Here is an 18,312-nt window from a genome sequence, read left to right as displayed (position 1 = left end):
ATCGAATCCCCGAGCTGACAAGGTAAAAATCTGTCATTCTGCCCCTGAACAAGGCAGTTTAACCCACTGTTCCTAGGCCGTCATTGAAAATAAGAATTTGTTCTTAACTGACTTGCCTAATTAAATAAAGGTTACATTGCAAAGTAGTGTGTGACGCGCTGATGAAGCCTGCCTCCCATTTGATGCTGCTGCAGCAGGTCTCGTGCTGTCTGACATATTTTCCGCTCATAGCATATAAGATGTGATAAATCCGATACACAAGGAATATACTGTAGCCTACACGCGCAAATTTTTATTCCATTAAATTACGCAAATTTAAGCATGAGCAAACGTTTTTCCATCGACTGGTATTTTCACCAATGAATAGGTTAAAAAGCTTTTTTTCGCTATGGGATTTTTTCTTCTGGACAATTGGCTGGCTCCAATGTTAAATTAATTGGCTTTTCAAAAATAAATTATAGGCCAAAAGCCGGCTATTACCGGCTGACAGAACCCGTTTCATGTGCATATCAGTCGTGGAGGCTGTAATCCACCAGCCGAAGCCACTCGCCGCCGGCTGCTCTTCCTACGCATCTATTCCTCCATCAGTTTTTCACACATCATTTATTCAGACCCTGATCAGTCTTCTGTTGTTACGTTTGACACATTGGAGCAGCGCTCAGAGTGAACAAAGTGGATGCTTTGTATATCATTTCAACCCTGCTATAAACAAGCGCACAGGCCAGTCTGATAGGCATTGCACGTTTGCTGTCACGCAACGCGGCAGTGCCAGAGAGGAAAAACGGCTCTAGCTCAAACGGTTGAAGAAATGACTCATATTACTGGAGCTACCTTTTTTCCTTGACGTGCGATTTTTTCGCACATTTTATATAATTTCACAAACCATGTTGCTTGCCATTTTAAACTAATCCGGGGGCCGCTAATTATTGTTTGGATAACATACGTTATTCAGTCATGTTACCTAGCTAGCTAACAACCTGGTAACTTGACAGTAGGTCTAGGTATATTTTGATTGACACAGGAAGACAGCAAAAGGGTCTGTTACTCATGAGATGTGCTTCAAAGGTAGTTTACATTAGGCCTATGTGAATCCTATCTTTCTGGTGCGCCTTACATTCTGTTTGGTGCCCAACTTTTTAAAGTTGGGAGCAGAGGGTATGGGTGTTTTGAGGGAGACAGTGTGTCAACTGAAGAGTAAACGTTTCATGCAGGGTTTTCCTCTTACTGCCACAATGACATGCAGATCATTATGAATGTCTATTCCTTCCTCCCATTCCTCCAGCCAAATCACAGGCAGGCCTTTGCAAATATGAGCAAATCAGCGATTCTATTATACTTATTTTTTTTTAACCTTTATTTAACTAGGCAAGTCAGTTAAGAACAAATTCTTATTTTCAGAACGACAGATTTGTACCTTGTCAGCGCAGGGATTTTAACTTGCAACCTTTCGGTTACTAGTCCAACGCTCTAACCACTAGGCTACCCTGCTTCCCCACATATAGTGTGAAGTTCTACTCAAAACTACATATTGAATTTAAGTGTGAATATCGGTGACAGGTTTTTTGTGTAGCACATGCATAGTGTCGGGATAGGGCAAACGTGAACAAGTGTCGGGATAGGGTGAACAGGATGCTAGGCCACTCAGATTTTTTTCCACTGTGGTATCGCGATGCTACTCACGATTAGTAAGGCACCGATATGACATTTTTGGCCGATACCGATGCCCGTTATTTTCCTTGCCAAAAAGCCCGATACGATATCAAACATTTTAGCGGCCTTTTAAGCGTTCTAGTACAGTTAAATAGTTAACACACACACATGCACGCAGCGGTCTTAGGCACTGCATCTCAGTGCAAGAGGCGTCACTACAGTCCCTGGTTCGAATCCAGGCTGTATCACATCCGGCTGTGATTGGGAGTCCCATAGGGCGGCGCACAATTGGCCCAGTGTCATCTGGCCGTCATTGGAAATAAGAATTTGTGCTTAACTGCCTTGCCTAGTTAAAAACAGGTTACACACACACACACACACACCCTCCACACTGATCAAAAAGTAGTTTTGTTGGCATTTACGCATGTCCCCATTACCAGTAAAACATCATCAAAACCTATTTCTTTCACTTACTGTTTCGTTGTTCAGTTGTTTCATTCTCAACCAGGATTTCTATGGAATGCCGTTTGGGTCTTTGCGTGTCAAAAAAGATACACGTCAAATAACACGACATAATCTGTTTCAGTAGCTATAGATTGCTAGCTAACTATATAGCTAGGTGTCATCTAAAATAATCCTAATTTACAAGACAGTTCTTATTTGATTGATGGTGGTCGGACCCATCTGTGAAGCTTGCCTCAATAAGGATTAGCCACAATAGTGGACTTTGCGGTTAGCTTTCAAAATAAAAGTATGACATAATTACACTTTGTATAGATTTGCATCACTGTCAATTACTTTTATTTTGAAGTCAAACCGCAAATTCCACTTGTGCCTAATCCTTATTGTGGCTAGCTTCACAACCCGGTCCGGTCGAGCATCACTATCCAGATGAAGCTAACTGGCTGCTTATAACGTTAGCTTTGGGCAACAGGGTTAAGTAGCTGGCTAGCTATTTGTTTTCATGAACGGAAGTGCAATTTCAATAGGCAAACAACAATACTCAACAACAATACTTACTCACAAGGATTCCTAAGAATAATGAAAATGACTGCAGTTTCTACTGGCCATTGTTTGCAGGCTGATTGTATTGGTGCTAGCTAGGTAACGTTACCAAGCTAAAGCTAGCTACCCCAGAAGTTGCGGTCAAACAAATGATGCTTTATTACCAACGCGGTATTGTAAACACATCGTTCGTGGCCATGTTTGCTTGTTTGCTGACTTTTCTTTACAACTTTGACAGTGCTACTGTGTCTTTTTTGACACGCAAAGACGCAAACGGTGTTCCATAATATGTTCTGTATGTCGTGAAGATAATAGCAGTGACGCTATTACTGTGTAACTCTGGTAGGGCAACATCTGAAAAATAGCACACATGGTAGTGTGTACAGGTGCTTGACCAGTCGGCGAAAGCCAACATCACCCACGACAGAGAATGGTTGATTGTCAAGGGCAATGAATTCCATTATCTTGGCTTTAATGCATTTCACCTTTGAGTTGTCTCGCTGAAACGTTCTAACTCTTTCAAATGACTGCTCGACTTGTTGACCGCTCGATCGACTCAGCAGACCTTGTGTGAGCTAGGTTAGGAATGCTGTGTTGCACGTGTAACGCAAAATTTTACGTGCCGTTATTACGTCATGTACCTCAATCAAATCAATCAAATGTATTTATAAAGCCCTTCTTACATCAGCTGATATCTCGAAGTGCTGTACAGAAACCCAGCCTAAAACCCCAAACAGCAAGCAATGCCGGTGTAGAAGCATGGTGGCTAGGAAAAACTTTTTAGAAAGGCCAGAGCCTTGTAAGAAATCTTGAGAGGAAGCAGGCTATGAGGGGTGGCCAGTCCTCTTCTGGCTGTGTTGGGTGGAGATTATAACAGAACATGGCCAAGATGTTCAAATGTTCATAGATGACCAGCAGGGTCAAACAGCAAGGAGTCATCAGGCCAGGTAGTCCTGAGGCATGGTCCTTGGGCTCAGGTCCTCCGAGAGAGAGAGAGAATTAGAGAGAGCATACTTAAATTCACACAGGATACCAGATAAGACAGGAGAAATACTCCAGATATAACAGACTGACCCTAGCCCCCCGACACACAAACTACTGCAGCATGGAGGCTGAGACCGGAGGGGTCAAGAGACACTGTGGCCCCATCCGATGATACCCCCGGACAGGGCCAAACAGGCAGGATATAACCCCACCCACTTTGCCAAAGCACAGCCCCCACACCACTAGAGGGATACCCTCAACCACCAACTTACCATCCTGAGAGTATAGCCCACAAAGCTCTCCACCACGGCATAACCCAAGTGGTTATATACGTTATATAGGTATGCACGGTAGCTTTGACATCGGTTTTTAACATCGGCGTTAAACTAAACATCAGCCGATTCCGATATGTTCACCGATATATCGTGCATCCCTACTCGTGATATTCCCCCTCAGGAGACTGAAAAGACTTGGCATGGGTCCTCAGATCCTCAAAAGGTTCTACAGCTGCATCGTCGCGAGCATCCTGACTGGTTGCATCGCTGCCTGGTATGGCAACTGCTCGGCCTCCGACTGCAAGGCACTACAGAGGGTAGTACATCACTGGGGCCAAGCTTCCTGCCATCCAGGACCTCCACACCAGGCCGTGTCAGAGGAAGGCCCTAAAAATTGTCAAAGACTTCAGCCACGCTAGTCATAGACTGTTCTCTCTGCTACCGCACGGCATGCGGTCCCGGAGCGCTAAGTCTAGGTCCAAGAGGCTTCTTAACAGCTTCTACCCCCAAGCCATAAGACTCCGGAACACCTAATCAAATGGCTACCCAGACTATTTGCATTGCCCCCCCCCCCCCCCCCCTCTTTTACACCGCTGCTACTCTCTGTTGTTATCATCTATGCATAGTCACTTTAATAACTCTACCTACATGTACATATTACCTCAACTAACCGGTGCCCCCGCACATTGACTCTGTACCGGTGCCCCCCCTGTATTTAGTCTCACTATTGTTATTTTACTGCTGCTCTTTAATTACTTGTTACTTTTATATTTCTTATCTGTGTTTTTTGTTTTTACTGCATTGTTGATTAGGGGCTCGTAAGTAAGCGTTTCACTAAGATCTACACCTGTTGTATTCCGGGCATGTGACCTCATCAAATGTAATTGTATTTATCGTGATACTTCACTTGGCGTATCGTTTTGTTCGCAAAATGTTGGTAACTTGACCACTACAGACAATGTGGCAGGGTGAATGGAATGTTTTCTGTACTGGTCCTCGTTCGCCCTCTGGGAGAGGAGGGAGTCGGGAGGAGCGGACAGGCAGCCAACACATGTTACAGCACCCTGTCACCGCTTGACAGAGGCTGCCTAATCACACGGGTAACGGTGCGCCACAGGGACTGTTGCCCCGCGGACCCCATTAGCCATTACGGGAGTCTGTCAAACACACACAGTAAGCGCACGCACACTATTAATTCACTCACTTTAACACACACAGTACACCCACACTCAGATACGTCTGCCATCCATCTATGAAGCAGTGACAAATTCGCTGCACAGATGAGCAGTCAAAGATGAAAGTGCCTAATGTTCTACTCCACTTCAGCAGGCATGTCAATCATATCTCCAGCTCTCTTTTTGAAGCCCGTATTCTAGTTACACTTCTGGAAAATGTCTATGTGGACTTGTTGGGTAACATTCAACTATTGTTCTGTTTATTGTTGGAATAAAAGGGGCAGTTCAGAGGTTCTACAATTAGGTGTGTCACAGCAGCTGCTCAGCAATGGTATCGACTGTCTGGTATAGTACATGGCCAGAGGTGTGCACTTTAATCTCATTGAATGGTAATTCCCAGAATGCAGCATCCAAGTCTTGATCCTAGACAGAAGTTTGATTTTAAACCGAAGTTTGATTAGTGATGTACACCCTAAATCAGGGATCATCGACTAGATTCAGCCACAGGCCGATTTTTTTCTTGAGCGGATGGTCAGGGGGCCGGAACATAATTACAAAGAATTTGTACACTGTAAATTGACTGCAAGAAGCCCAAACAGATATATAATCATTTCAAACCTTGGTTGCATTTGTATACGATCACATATACAGTATCTCTCTAATATGTGTGGGAATTCTGTGGAACAATTTTCCAAAATTAAAATCACTTAGAACTGATTTGCTGGTGTTATTTTTTGTCTTTTGTGTCCATCAATAATAACGCAACTTTTTTCTATTTTTTTTGCTAAGAACTTGGGTGGCCAAATATATAAATCACCTGCGGCCCAAATTCTGCCGGCGAGCCGCCAGTTGGGGAACTCTGCCCGAAACTATTTACAACAGATGTTTAATCTTGGTGGTGTACCCTGAAATGCTCATGTTGTTCATCTGAAACATCTGTTCAATGCAGCTGCATTGTCATCCAAAAAAACACTGCAACTGCTCGATGATCTGAATGTGGCCCTGTTGTGTTGGGCTTTTTTAAATGTCAAAGAAGCTCTTGAACACTCACAGTACCAACAATTATCAAGAGATGATAATAATAATATGCTCCAGTCAAGATACAAATCCAACTTCTGTGCAAGAAGACAAAGTTATCTTATTTCACTTTCAAAACTGATTTTGTTCTTGGTTATTTTGTTTCCTTGATTTCCGTGATGAAAATGACGAATGATCCCTGACAGTGAGTTTGATTGCAGGAGATTATGATTGTAGATGGTGTCTTTCTCTCTTCTGTTCACAGCTCTTTCGTGAAGTCAGGATCATGAAGATCTTGAATCACCCCAATATAGGTAAGACCAACCAACACATCTATTCTATCCTCACAATGCAAGTTATTTTCAAACGCAATGCCAGTGTCAAGCGAGATTGTACCGTATTACTCCGAACACTACCATATTACTACCACTTAACGCGACTTCTTTCAAAACCTATTGTACAACATCCAATTCATTTGTATCCATTTCTTTCCATACTCTGTGACGTGGACAGTTTTGAGAACAGAGCTATCTATAAAAAAAATATATATATTATATTACCCAAAGACTCCCTTTTTTTCATTTAACTAGGCAAAGAAATTCTTATTTACAATGACGGCTTACCCCGGCTAAACCCTAACGACCCTGGCCCAATTGTGCGCCGCCCCATGGGACTCAATCACGGCCGGTTGTGATACAGCCTGGAATCGAACCAGGGTGTGTAGTGACACCTCAAGCACTGAGATGCAGTGACTTAGACGGCTGCGCCAGCTCGGGAGACTTGACCTAGGATAAGTACATGTATGCATTGTCTTCCTATTAATGTTTTTATGCTACTTCTTGTCCAGAGTAAAACATTTTACTCTATCAATGGGACTTTGCCAGGCTAGTTAAAGGATACTTTAAATAAAAAGAATAACAAACTAATAACAAGAGAACTTGATGGAAAGCGAAGCGGCATTCCAGGATGAAACGGCATTCCGGGATGTCGCTGTGCAGTGACGAAAAGGGAGCCGGCAGCCCTTATTAGTATGATTTGTTTTCGACCGGATCCCATTCCGGTTGACTTTGAGATGCTCCTGGTCCGGTCCGGCCCATTCCGGCTAGCCAGCGGGGGGTCGGAAGTGCTCCCATAAAACATCATTTGGACTGGGCGTTGGCGTCATTAAGACCCTGGGCCTGGGAATGATTACACAATACACACACACACACACACACACACACACACACACACACACACACACTTCAAGGCAAGGGCAGAGATTTATCTGAAGGTAACCAGTGTCACTTAAAAACCTCAGACTCGCCAAGTTGCTTTTTACAACCTATTATTCACCAACAGATACAATTTCTTTCAGCCATAACTGGCATGTACTGTCTCTCTGTTTTTGGGTTATGTTTCCAATCATGGTAATGTCTGCAGAACTTTTTTTTATTGTTGTTCAATTTAGGCTGATGAATCCCATTTTTAGAACTAATCCTCATCTATCATCGCATCATCTCATCGCATCTGACCTCCTGACCTGATGGGAACGGGTTGAAGCAGTAGTTGAGTGGTAGCCTGAGCGACAGTCTGTTTTAGCGATCATGCCAGCTCTTTGTCACGCATTATGGCAAACGTGTGGCTTGACAATGACAGCTATGTAGTTGGTAAGAGCACAAACCGATCTGGGACCAGGCTAGTTGAGTGGATGGGCAGGGCTGGCAATTATTAGGGTGGCTTTGCTCTCCATAGCTGGCTTATTGTCTTAAGACAAATCTGTTTCCTTAAGACAATGGACAATTTAAGTCATCGTCATTATATTTTCATAGTCAGGTCAATTTGAGTTGAGTCCAGCCCTGATCAAACCGTCAGTCTCTTACTACCTTTCTCTTTTCCCGTTCTATGCCCAGAGTAATGAAATGAGTGTGACAGGAAGGGGGTCATTTCATTCCTTTACATGTTGAAACTCAGCGTGCTGGTCTCCACTAGAGGTCGACCGATTAATCGTAATGGCCGATTAATTAGGGCCGATTTCAAGTTTTCATAACAATCGGTAATCTGCATTTTTGGACGCCGATTACATTGCACTCCACGAGGAGACTGCGTGGCAGGCTGTGACTACCTGTTACGCGAGTGCAGCAAGAAACCAAGGTAAGTTGCTAGCTAGCATTAAATCTTTCTTTTAACAAATTAAATTAAATCAATCTTTTAACATAATCACTAGTTAACTACACGTGGTTGATGATATTACTAGTTTATCTAGCTTGTTCTGCGTTGCATATAATCGATGCGGTGACTGTTAATTTCTCATCGAATCACAGCCTACTTCGCTAAACGGGTGATGATTTAACAAGCGCATTCGCGAAACAAGCACAGGTCGTTGCACCAATGTGTACCTAAACATCAATGCCTTTCTTTAAAATCAATACACAAGTATATATTTTTAAACCTGCATATTTAGTTAATATTGCCTGCTAACATGAATTTCTTTTAACTAGGGAAATTGTGTCACTTCTCTTGCGTTCCGTGCAAGCAGTCAGGGTATATGCAGCAGTTTGGGCCTCCTGGCTCGTTGCGAACTGTGTGAAGACCGTTTCTTCCTAACAAAGACCGTAATTAATTTGCCAGAATTGTACATAATTATGACATAACATTGAAGGTTGTGCAATGTAACTGCAATATTTAGACTTAGGGATGCCACCCGTTAGATAAAATACAGAACGGTTCCGTATTTCACTGAAAGAATAAACGTTTCGTTTTCAAAATGATAGTTTCCAGATTTGACCATAATAATGACCTACAGCTCGTATTTCTGTGCGTTATTAGGTTATAATTAATTCTATGATTTGATAGAGCAGTCTGACTGAGGTGGTAGGCAGCAGCAGGCTCGTAAGCATTCATTCAAACAGCACTTTCGTACATTTGCCAGCAGCTCTTTGCTGGGCTTCAAGCATTGAGCTGTTTATGACTTCAAGCCTATCAACTCCCGAGATTAGGCTGGTGCAACCGATGTGAAATGGCTAGCTAGTTAGCGGGGTGCGCGCTAATAGCGTTTCGATCGGTGACGTCACTCGCTCTGAGACTTGGAGTAGTTGTTCCCCTTGCTCTGCAAGGGCCGCGGCTTTTGTGGAGCGATGGGTAACGATGCTTCGAGGGTGGCTGTTGTCGATGTGTCCCTGGTTCGAGCCCAGGTAGGGGCGAGGAGAGTAACGGAAGCTATACTGTTACACTGGCAAGACTAAAGTGCCTATAAGAACATCCAATAGTCAAAGGTATATGAAATACAAATGGTATAGAGAGAAATAGTCTTATAATAACTACAACCTAAAACTTCTTACCTGGGAATTTTGAAGACTCATGTTAAAAGGAACCACCATGTTAAAAGGAACCACTATGTTCTGAGCAAGGAACTTAAATGTTAGCTTTTTTACATGGCACATATTGCACTTTTACTTTCTTCTCCAGCACTTTGTTTTTGCATTATTTAAACCAAATTGAACATGTTTCATTATTTATTTGAGACTAAATTGATTTTATTGATTTATTATATTAAGTTAAAATAAGTGTTCATTCAGTATTGTTGTAATTGTCATTATTACAAATATATAAATATATATATATAAATCGGCCGATTAATCGGTATCGGCTTTTTTGGTCCTCCAATAATCGGTATCGCCGTTGAAAAATCATAATCGGTCGACCTCTAGTCTCCACATTGTCAGGCAGCTGTATGTGTCTACATGTGTGTGGGGCGGGGGGTGTCCTAGGAGGAGATGGCTAGATGGAAGGGGTTGGTGTGGTTAAGTTGTAGTTCATTGGTAAATGTATTTGTCTGTGACGTGAGTCAAAAGCGCGCGCACACACATCATACCCCCCACGTGTGTGTGTGTGTGTGTGTGTGTGCGCGTTTGAAAGAGCCTTTATGCATCAGAGCAATGAGAAATGAATCACTTTCTTTGTGCAATACATGGCTTTGTTTTTTTTTCATACACACAAAAAGCTTATTTCTCTCAAATGTTGCGCACAAATCGTTTTACAGCCCTGTTAGTGAGCATTTCTCCTTTGCCAAGATAATCCATCCACCTGACAGCTGTGGCATTGTGGCATATCAAGAAGCTGATTAAACATCACGATCATTACACAGGTGCACCTTGTGCTGGGGACCATAAGGCCACTTTAAAATGTATAGTTTTGTCACACAATACCACAGATGTCTCAAGTTTTGAGGGAGCGTGCAATTGGCATGCTGACTGCAGGACTGTCTACCAGAGCTGTTGCCAGAGAATTTAATGTTAATTTCTCTACCATAAGCTGCCTCCAACGTCATTTTACAGTACCTCCACATATGGCTTCTTCACCTGCAGGAGTATTTCGGTCTGTAATGAAGCCCTTTTGTTATAAAAACACATTCTGATTGGCTGGTTCTGGCTCCCCAGTGGGTGGACCTATGCCCTCCAAGGCCAACCCATGGCCGAGTGTGTGCATCCCTGCCAAGTCATGTGAAATCCATAGATAAAGGCCTAATTAATTCATTTAAATTGACTGATTTCCTTGTCTGAACTGTAACTCAGTAAAATCTTTGAAATTGTTGCATGTTGCGTTTTATATTTTTGTTCAGTATAGATGCACCCTTTTCGTCTGTCAGCTAGTAGTTGACAGGATGTGTTGTCCTCATTGGTTTTCCTCACTCATCCACCATTTCTCTCCTTTTCTCTCCAGTTAAATTGTTTGAAGTCATTGAGACTGAGAAGACACTTTATTTGATAATGGAGTACGCAAGTGGTGGTGAGTATGAACAAAATAATGATTGAATCTAAAATGACTGTCTTAACTATACTGCTTCCCCCCACGTATTTTATCGGGCAAGTGACAAATGTTTTGACCATAATTGTCTTTTCCCGGTTCATTAAGCACACTCTCTTTCTTTTGAGACCATTTGTATATTTTGTGTGCACCTTAAAGAGTAACTGTACTAGCACATTGGCAGACAACTCCCAGCTATTGGAGATCCGCATTGTGTGCAGGCTTTTATTCTTCATCAGCTAAGACGCCAAATTATTCATATTATTCTGGTACAAACTGAAGATTGTAATTAGCTGATGACTTGAATCAGGTGTGTTAGAGTTGGGCTGGAACAAAAGCCTGCACACCTGCGGCTCTCCAGGACTGGAGCTGCCGAAGCTTTTTGGTTTGCAGTGGATGCGTTTCCTCCCTCACGCCAGACCTCGCTCTTTCTTTCTCTCGCCCTGTCCAGGTGAGGTATTTGACTACTTAGTTGCACATGGAAGAATGAAGGAAAAGGAGGCTCGGGCCAAGTTTCGCCAGGTGAGTTACTGCTAACACACACACACTCGGTCACACACAACTGCAGACTCACACACACACGCACACACTCCCGCAAGCAAGCAAACACACACTTACACACAGAGTATAGCGATACAAGCGCGTGCGTGCGCACACACACTGCTGAAAACCGCTGTGTGAAGAGGTGCAGCGATGTCACCAGACATATCCTCTGTCATCAATCTCCAGTGGGGAGGGAGGAAAGGAGAGAGAGGCACTGCAGGAGACGGGTCCGTGCTCCGAATACATAGATGAGCTAATGACCTCCTGGGAACAGACAGCGCGTGTATGACTGCATGTATGTTCATGTTCTACAGGAAAAGGGGGGGGGTAGCTAGTCAGTTGTACAACTGAATGCATTCAACTGAAATGTGTCTTCCACATTTTAACCCAACCCCTCTGAATCAGAGAGGTGCGGGGGGCTGCCTTAATCGGCGTCCATGTCATCGGCGCCGGCTGTCTATTAGGTTGTGTGTCATGCCACTTTGAGTCCTACAGGCGAGGTCGGGCACGTATCTTACAGTTTGTGTGTATTCTACAAGCCAGGCAGTGTGTGAGTTGATAACATCTCAGTAAAGTGCGTGTGTGTGCTCATGAAATTCCCATATCTGTTACTCAGCACGAACAGACCTCGTGCTGATTCACCAAGCAGAAATACAGAACATCATTAAAGAAGCACTTTATTACTCCCCTAGTGTACTTCTGTCTGTCAACCCACACTGACCTCTAGTGGTGGTGTTTTGGCATCGCAGCATCCTTGCGTGACTAAGTGAAAATTTTGACTTCAGCGGAAGCTCGGATTCCCCTTAAGTATATAAGGTTAGTCAATGGCCCCGTCTAGAAACAGGTCCTGGGCCTTTCCCCTGGACTCTAGTGGTAGTCCTTAAGCATAGCAGAATCCTTTTATGAAGTGTCTCTCCCAAGTATATAAGGTTTGTGTTGGTCAATGGCCCTGTCCAGAAACAACCCCTAGCCCATATTCACTACCCACCACATTTGTAGATCTGAAGCAATTGGATAGGTGTAAGGAACATGGCAAACAATTGAGCGCAAGGTCAATCTATTACTATATTGCTGACCCCTATCCAGTCCTTTCAGATCTACCTAGGAGTCAATATAGAATTGCACAAAAAGTCTAAACTGTTCATTTGGAATGTGGCAAATGTCTAACCTTTTCTTTGCAACCTTCCTTTATCTCTCCTTTGAGTTAACTGTAAGGTGACCAGACGTCCCCAGTTTCCGGGACAGCCCCAGATTCTGGTGGCCTGTCCCTGGAAATGTCCCCGATTTAGCCCTCAAAGAAAAAAGCAACTCTGAAGTTAAAATGAGGCTGATATTTAAATAATCAAACACTGTATCCAATACGATTTGCATGTAAAAAAAAAAATGCTGTCTTTCGCTGTACCCAACTCGTTTACTTTTTATGGTAATATTTATCAGTGATAACCTATATTGTAACCACCGCATGAACGACCATGCCCGTGGTCAGAAAGTGCCTCCAGCAGCATAGCTACCAAACTTGGGTGATAGGCTACGATTAAGAACTGTAGAGGGGTAATCCATTTTTCGCACAGGTAAAATCTGTTAACCTAAGCTAACAGATCAGTGCCCATATTATGTGTCTCAGAATAGGACTGCTGATCTAGGATCTGCTTTTTTAGATCATAATGAGATAATATGGACAGAGGGGACCTGATCCTAGGTCAGCACTCCTACTCTGGAGATACTTTATGAATTCGGCCCTGGAAAATGTGTGGCGTCCACTTAATTTTAGTGTTGTCCTACCCAGTCTTGTCAGAATTGATGTAGCGTTAGCATACCCCGAGGGAGGGAGGATGACTTATCTATGTAGCATTCAAACAGAGTACCCTATATCTGACAGAGATTTGATTAGCCTTATTGCAAGGAGGCTAATGCAATCCAAACTCTGCTAGGAATGTGGACTAATTAATTTGTAGCATAGCTTAGCGGCTAATGCTGACTAGCTGTAGAGATTCATTAGCCGTCGCGATAGCGTAGCGGCTAAATCTACCTTTGAGATTTGTTCGCTTAGCTTGGTAATTTGTTGATTTAGTTAAATCAAGTGTGTTAATGCTGGGGTAGAAATGTACAGCCTGAGAGAGACCCCTAGGAATGGATTGAAAAACAATCCAACAGAATTTTCTCTCTTTCAGATTGTCTCTGCAGTGCAGTATTGCCATCAGAAGAGGATCGTCCACAGGGATCTGAAGGTGAAAACCAATACCATACATGCTGCTGTAGCATTGGAACTTTGTGCCATCAAGGGTCACACACACACATGTGTCTGTCTGTGACTCACTGTCTGAGTGTGTCTGAGTAGACATTGATCGATACAGATTGAGAGACAGACACTCGGACTCTCTCTCGATCAATGTATATCTGTCTTTCTGTCTGCTGTGTCTCTCGTATACAGATACTCACCCCACTCTCCCCCTCTTCCAATCTCAAATCAGGCTGAGAACCTACTCCTGGACGCAGACATGAACATCAAGATTGCAGACTTCGGCTTTAGCAACGAGTTTACCCTAGGCAGTAAGCTGGACACGTTCTGCGGCTCCCCGCCCTACGCTGCCCCAGAGCTGTTCCAGGGGAAGAAGTATGACGGGCCCGAGGTGGACGTCTGGAGCCTGGGGGTCATACTGTACACACTTGTCAGCGGCTCACTGCCCTTTGATGGACAGAATCTAAAGGTGTGTTTGGTGGGGGGTGGTTGTATATGTGTGTGTGTGTGGATTTTGGGGGAAATTCTGTACGGAACCTATGGGTCATAATGTTATAGGTATTGGTTGAAGCTCAGTGTTAAATTCCAATATGACACCAATCTCGATTAAAAATGAGCAAATCTACTTTATTGGAGGTACACAACACACTCCCCGCCTCTTTCGCCATGAGCCGTCCGTAATGGTGTATTTTTTAGATTTTTTTTTTAACAGGGTCATTAGCAATTGAGTTATAGGAATATTTGTTGTGCCTACCTAGCTCATATTCTGGACGTCAGATTAAAACGAGACTATAGCGTCCATAAAGTGACCATTGGACTTAAATGCTTTTTAAAAACATTATTTTATTAAATGTATAATTTATCACTCACGTGCACATTTCCGTCCTTTAAGAAACAACGATGTGCTACCTTTTTGTAGCATTTCTGACAATGTTAACATTTTTCTTTTTGCCCAAACTTCGAGTAATAACACTGGGTCGGTTGCTCGGCAACAACACAGCTGCTTGCACCATGCTGCCAGTCATAAGTGTATGCGAACAAACCTAGGCTACTGTATATAGCTAGCTATATGGGGGTATTCAAGCTGAGGTTAATCAATAAATGCAAACAGATATTTTGGTTAGCTAGGAAGCTAACTAGCAAACATTAGCTTGCTTGTACAAAGTCCAGCAGCTAGCTTCTGAAGCCAGCTAACACCTGTCAGCTGAAAGATAGCTAGCTAATGGACAGGCAAATAAAGGTAGCTGGCCAATGAATGTAGTTTTGATTAGCTAGGTAGGTAGCTCGCTATCTAATGTAACGTTAGACGAGAGCTAACGCTGGCTAGGTAGCTAACCAAAAAGCGAGGAAAGCTAGCTAACTATATTTAGCCAAGTAAGGTTTTTCACATAGTCAACGTGTTAAAACCTTTTGAAGCTAGGGGGCAGAATGTTTTATGTTTGGAAAAATAACGTTCCCAATGTAAGCTGCCTATTTCTCAGGTCCAGATGCGTGAATATGCATATAATTGACAGAGTAGGATAGAAAACACTCTAAAGTTTCAAAAACGGTCAAAATATTGTCTGTGAGTATAACAGAACTGATTTTGCAGGCGAAAACCTGAGGAAATCCAACCCGGAAGTGACTCTTATTTTGAAAAATCACTGTTCCATTGCCTGCCTTTCGCCCATTTAAAGGGATATCAACCAGATTCCCTTTCCTATGGCTTCCTCAGGGTGTGAACAGTCTTTAGACATAGTTTCAAGCTTTTTTTCTGAAAAATTAGCGAGATTTATCAAATCGCGTCAGTGGATAGCTGAATGTCCTTCCATTAGTTAATGCGCGTGAAAGTTGTAGCTCAACATTTTCTTTATCTCTGTTATTGAATAGTTTACCGTCCGGTTGAAATATTATTGATTATTTATGTTAAAAACAACCTGAGGATTGATTATTAAAAACGTTTGACATGTTTCTACGAACTTTACGGATACTATTTGGAATTTTCGTCAACCCTTGATGACCTGCCTAAGGCTGTGGAATACTGAACATAACGCGCCAAACAAATGGAGGTTTTTTGATATAAAAATAATCTTTATCGAACAAAAGGAACATTTATTGTGTAACTGGGAGTCTCGTGAGTGCAAACATCTGAAGATCATCAAAGGTAAGCGATTCATTTTATTGCTTTTCTGACTTTCGTGACCAATTTACACTGCTGCTAGGTGTTTGTAATGTTTTGTCTAGTGATTGATAAACTCACACAAACGCTTGGATTGCTTTCGCTGTAAAGCATATTTTCAAAATCTGACACGACAGGTGGATTAACAACAAGCTAAGCTGTGTTTTGCTATATTGCACTTGTGATTTCATGAATATAAATATTTTTAGCAATTTGTTTTGAATTTGGCGCTCTGCAATTCAGCGGTTGTTGATGAAAATGATCCCGCTAAAGGGATCCGTGCGTCAGGAAGTTTAACTGCTGATCTAGACACTTGCGTGTAATCGGAGCACAAACAAATATGCTAAAATAAACTAGCGAACGTCCTTGGCTGCTATGAAAGCCAATTTAACTTTAACTAGCTAAGTAACTTAAGCCACCCAAAGACTGTAACGTTGGCTAATGTTGATGGCCAGATCATGCACCACGATATATCATACTTTCTTACGCAAAATATACGTAGTTAGTTAATGTTACTTTGGGAAACTGCCAAACTAATCACTTTCGTTTGCATTGTACAGACCGAGCTACGGTAACGTTAAGACGAGGTAGCCAGATTTCAGACATGACAAACACTGCAGTTAGCTATGCTACATTTCCTCGACTAAGAACAACCAAGACCACAACACAAACCATAAGAGAGAAAGCAATTTGCTTTGTTAAGAAACAGTAAGTTAGCTATGTTGAACCGCATATAATATATGGTTGAACCTCAAACGCGCATGTACAGATAGCCTTGGAAAGCACAACTGATGGTTAACAGCATCGCTGTTTCAAACACGTGTTGAATACATTCCAGCTCTGGCATGAACTCCCTCTCCTGCCGTCTTTACATTTATAACCAAATGTGTGCTGACTGATCAACACAGTGTCAAATTACTTTTCAGTGTGTACACAGAAAATCCTAAATCGCCATACACAAGTAAAACATAGTCAGGGGGCTCCACACGCTGCACCAGGTCATCAGAATCATTGCTTGGTTACGCGACTTGCTGTGTGCCAGTTTGGTCTCATAGATTAGAAGCAACATACTAAATGTAAATCAAGGACACTGAAATTAGTATGATATGTTACATTTGGAATGGTTACAAAAAAACAAAGTTACTTAAGGGAGAATGTTCCAATTTCTGAAGTGAATCTCTATTTTTGGTGTAAATGGCATGTTATAGAAGGGTCCGGACACTTTTTGTTGTGTGATTTGGCTTACCTTTGAGAAATTTACCTCAGCCGCAATTCACTTTCTCATTTGCTTCTTGAGCAGTATCAGTACACAACGATGAACAAAAGCTCCAAAAATACATTTTCTTAAAATGGCATTGTTGGTTTCAGGGCTTGTGAGTAAGCATTTCACTGTAAGGTCAACAGTGTCACTTCTCTTGCGTTCAGTGCAAGCAGAGTCAGGGTATATGTAACAGTTTAAGCAGCCTGGCTTGTTGCGAACTGTGTTTCTTCCTAACAAAGACCGTAATTAATTTGCCAGAATTGTACATAATTATGACAACATTGAAGGTTGTGCAATGTAACCACAATATTTAGACTTAGGGTTGCCACCCGTTTGACAAAATACGTAACGGTTCCGTATTTCACTGAAAGAATAAACGTTTTGTTTTTCGAAATGATAGTTTCCGGATTTGATCATATTAATGACCAAAGGCTCGTATTTCTGCGTGTTTATTATAATTAAGTCTATGATTTGATAGAGCAGTCTGTCTGAGCGGTGGTAGGCAGCAGCAGGCTCGTAAGCATTCATTCAAACTGCACTTTCCTGCGTTTGCTTGCAGTTCTTCGCAATGCTTGAAACACAGCGCTGTTTATGACTTCAAGCCTATCAACTCCTGAGATTAGGCTGGCAATACTAAAGTGCCTATAAGAACATCCAATAGTCAAAGGTATATGAAATACAAATGGTATAGAGAGAAATAGTCAACGCGTCATAATTCCTATAATAACTACAACCTAAAACTTCTTAACTGGGAATATTGAACCACCAGCTTTCATATGTTCTCATGTTCTGAGCAAGGAACTTAAACTTGAGCTTTTTTACATGGCACATATTGCACTTTTACTTTCTTTTCCACACTGTGTTTTTGCAATATGTAAACCAAATTGAACATGTTTCATTATTTATTTGAGACTAAATAGATTTTATTTATGTATTATATTAATGTTATATTAAGTTAGAATTAAAGGGTTCATTCAGTATTGTTGTAATTGTCATTATTAGAAATATATAAAAATCTGCCAATTTAATCGGTATCGGCTTTTTTTGGTCCTCCAATAATCGGCATCGGTGTTGAAAAATCATAATCGGTCGACCTCTAATTTGAATGCTAAAGAAATACCGTGACGAGATCCTGCGGCCCATTTTTTGGGGGGGGTTTCTGTGACCAACAGATGCATATCTGTATTCCCAGTCATGTGAAATCCATAGATTAGGGCCTA

The 18,312-nt window shown here is 42.2% G+C and overlaps 1 protein-coding gene across 6 annotated transcripts in view; it reads left to right on the top strand.

Annotated features, from left to right (window-relative positions):
- LOC139567041 (serine/threonine-protein kinase MARK1-like) overlaps positions 1-18,312 on the top strand; it is a 95,003-nt gene that overhangs the window by 59,243 nt on the left and 17,448 nt on the right. For all 6 annotated transcript variants that reach the window (XM_071388475.1, XM_071388474.1, XM_071388472.1 and 3 more), the window contains 5 exons: positions 6,372-6,420; positions 10,808-10,873; positions 11,343-11,413; positions 13,606-13,662; positions 13,906-14,142. In XM_071388475.1, coding sequence (XP_071244576.1) covers positions 6,372-6,420; positions 10,808-10,873; positions 11,343-11,413; positions 13,606-13,662; positions 13,906-14,142 — 480 coding nt within the window. The remainder of the gene's footprint in view (positions 1-6,371; positions 6,421-10,807; positions 10,874-11,342; positions 11,414-13,605; positions 13,663-13,905; positions 14,143-18,312) is intronic.

This window comes from Salvelinus alpinus, unplaced genomic scaffold, assembly GCF_045679555.1.
Source record: "Salvelinus alpinus unplaced genomic scaffold, SLU_Salpinus.1 scaffold_40, whole genome shotgun sequence".
Lineage (NCBI taxonomy): Eukaryota > Metazoa > Chordata > Actinopteri > Salmoniformes > Salmonidae > Salvelinus > Salvelinus alpinus.
Note: the sequence above shows the minus strand (reverse complement) of the source record. Positions and strands in the feature narration are given on the sequence as shown.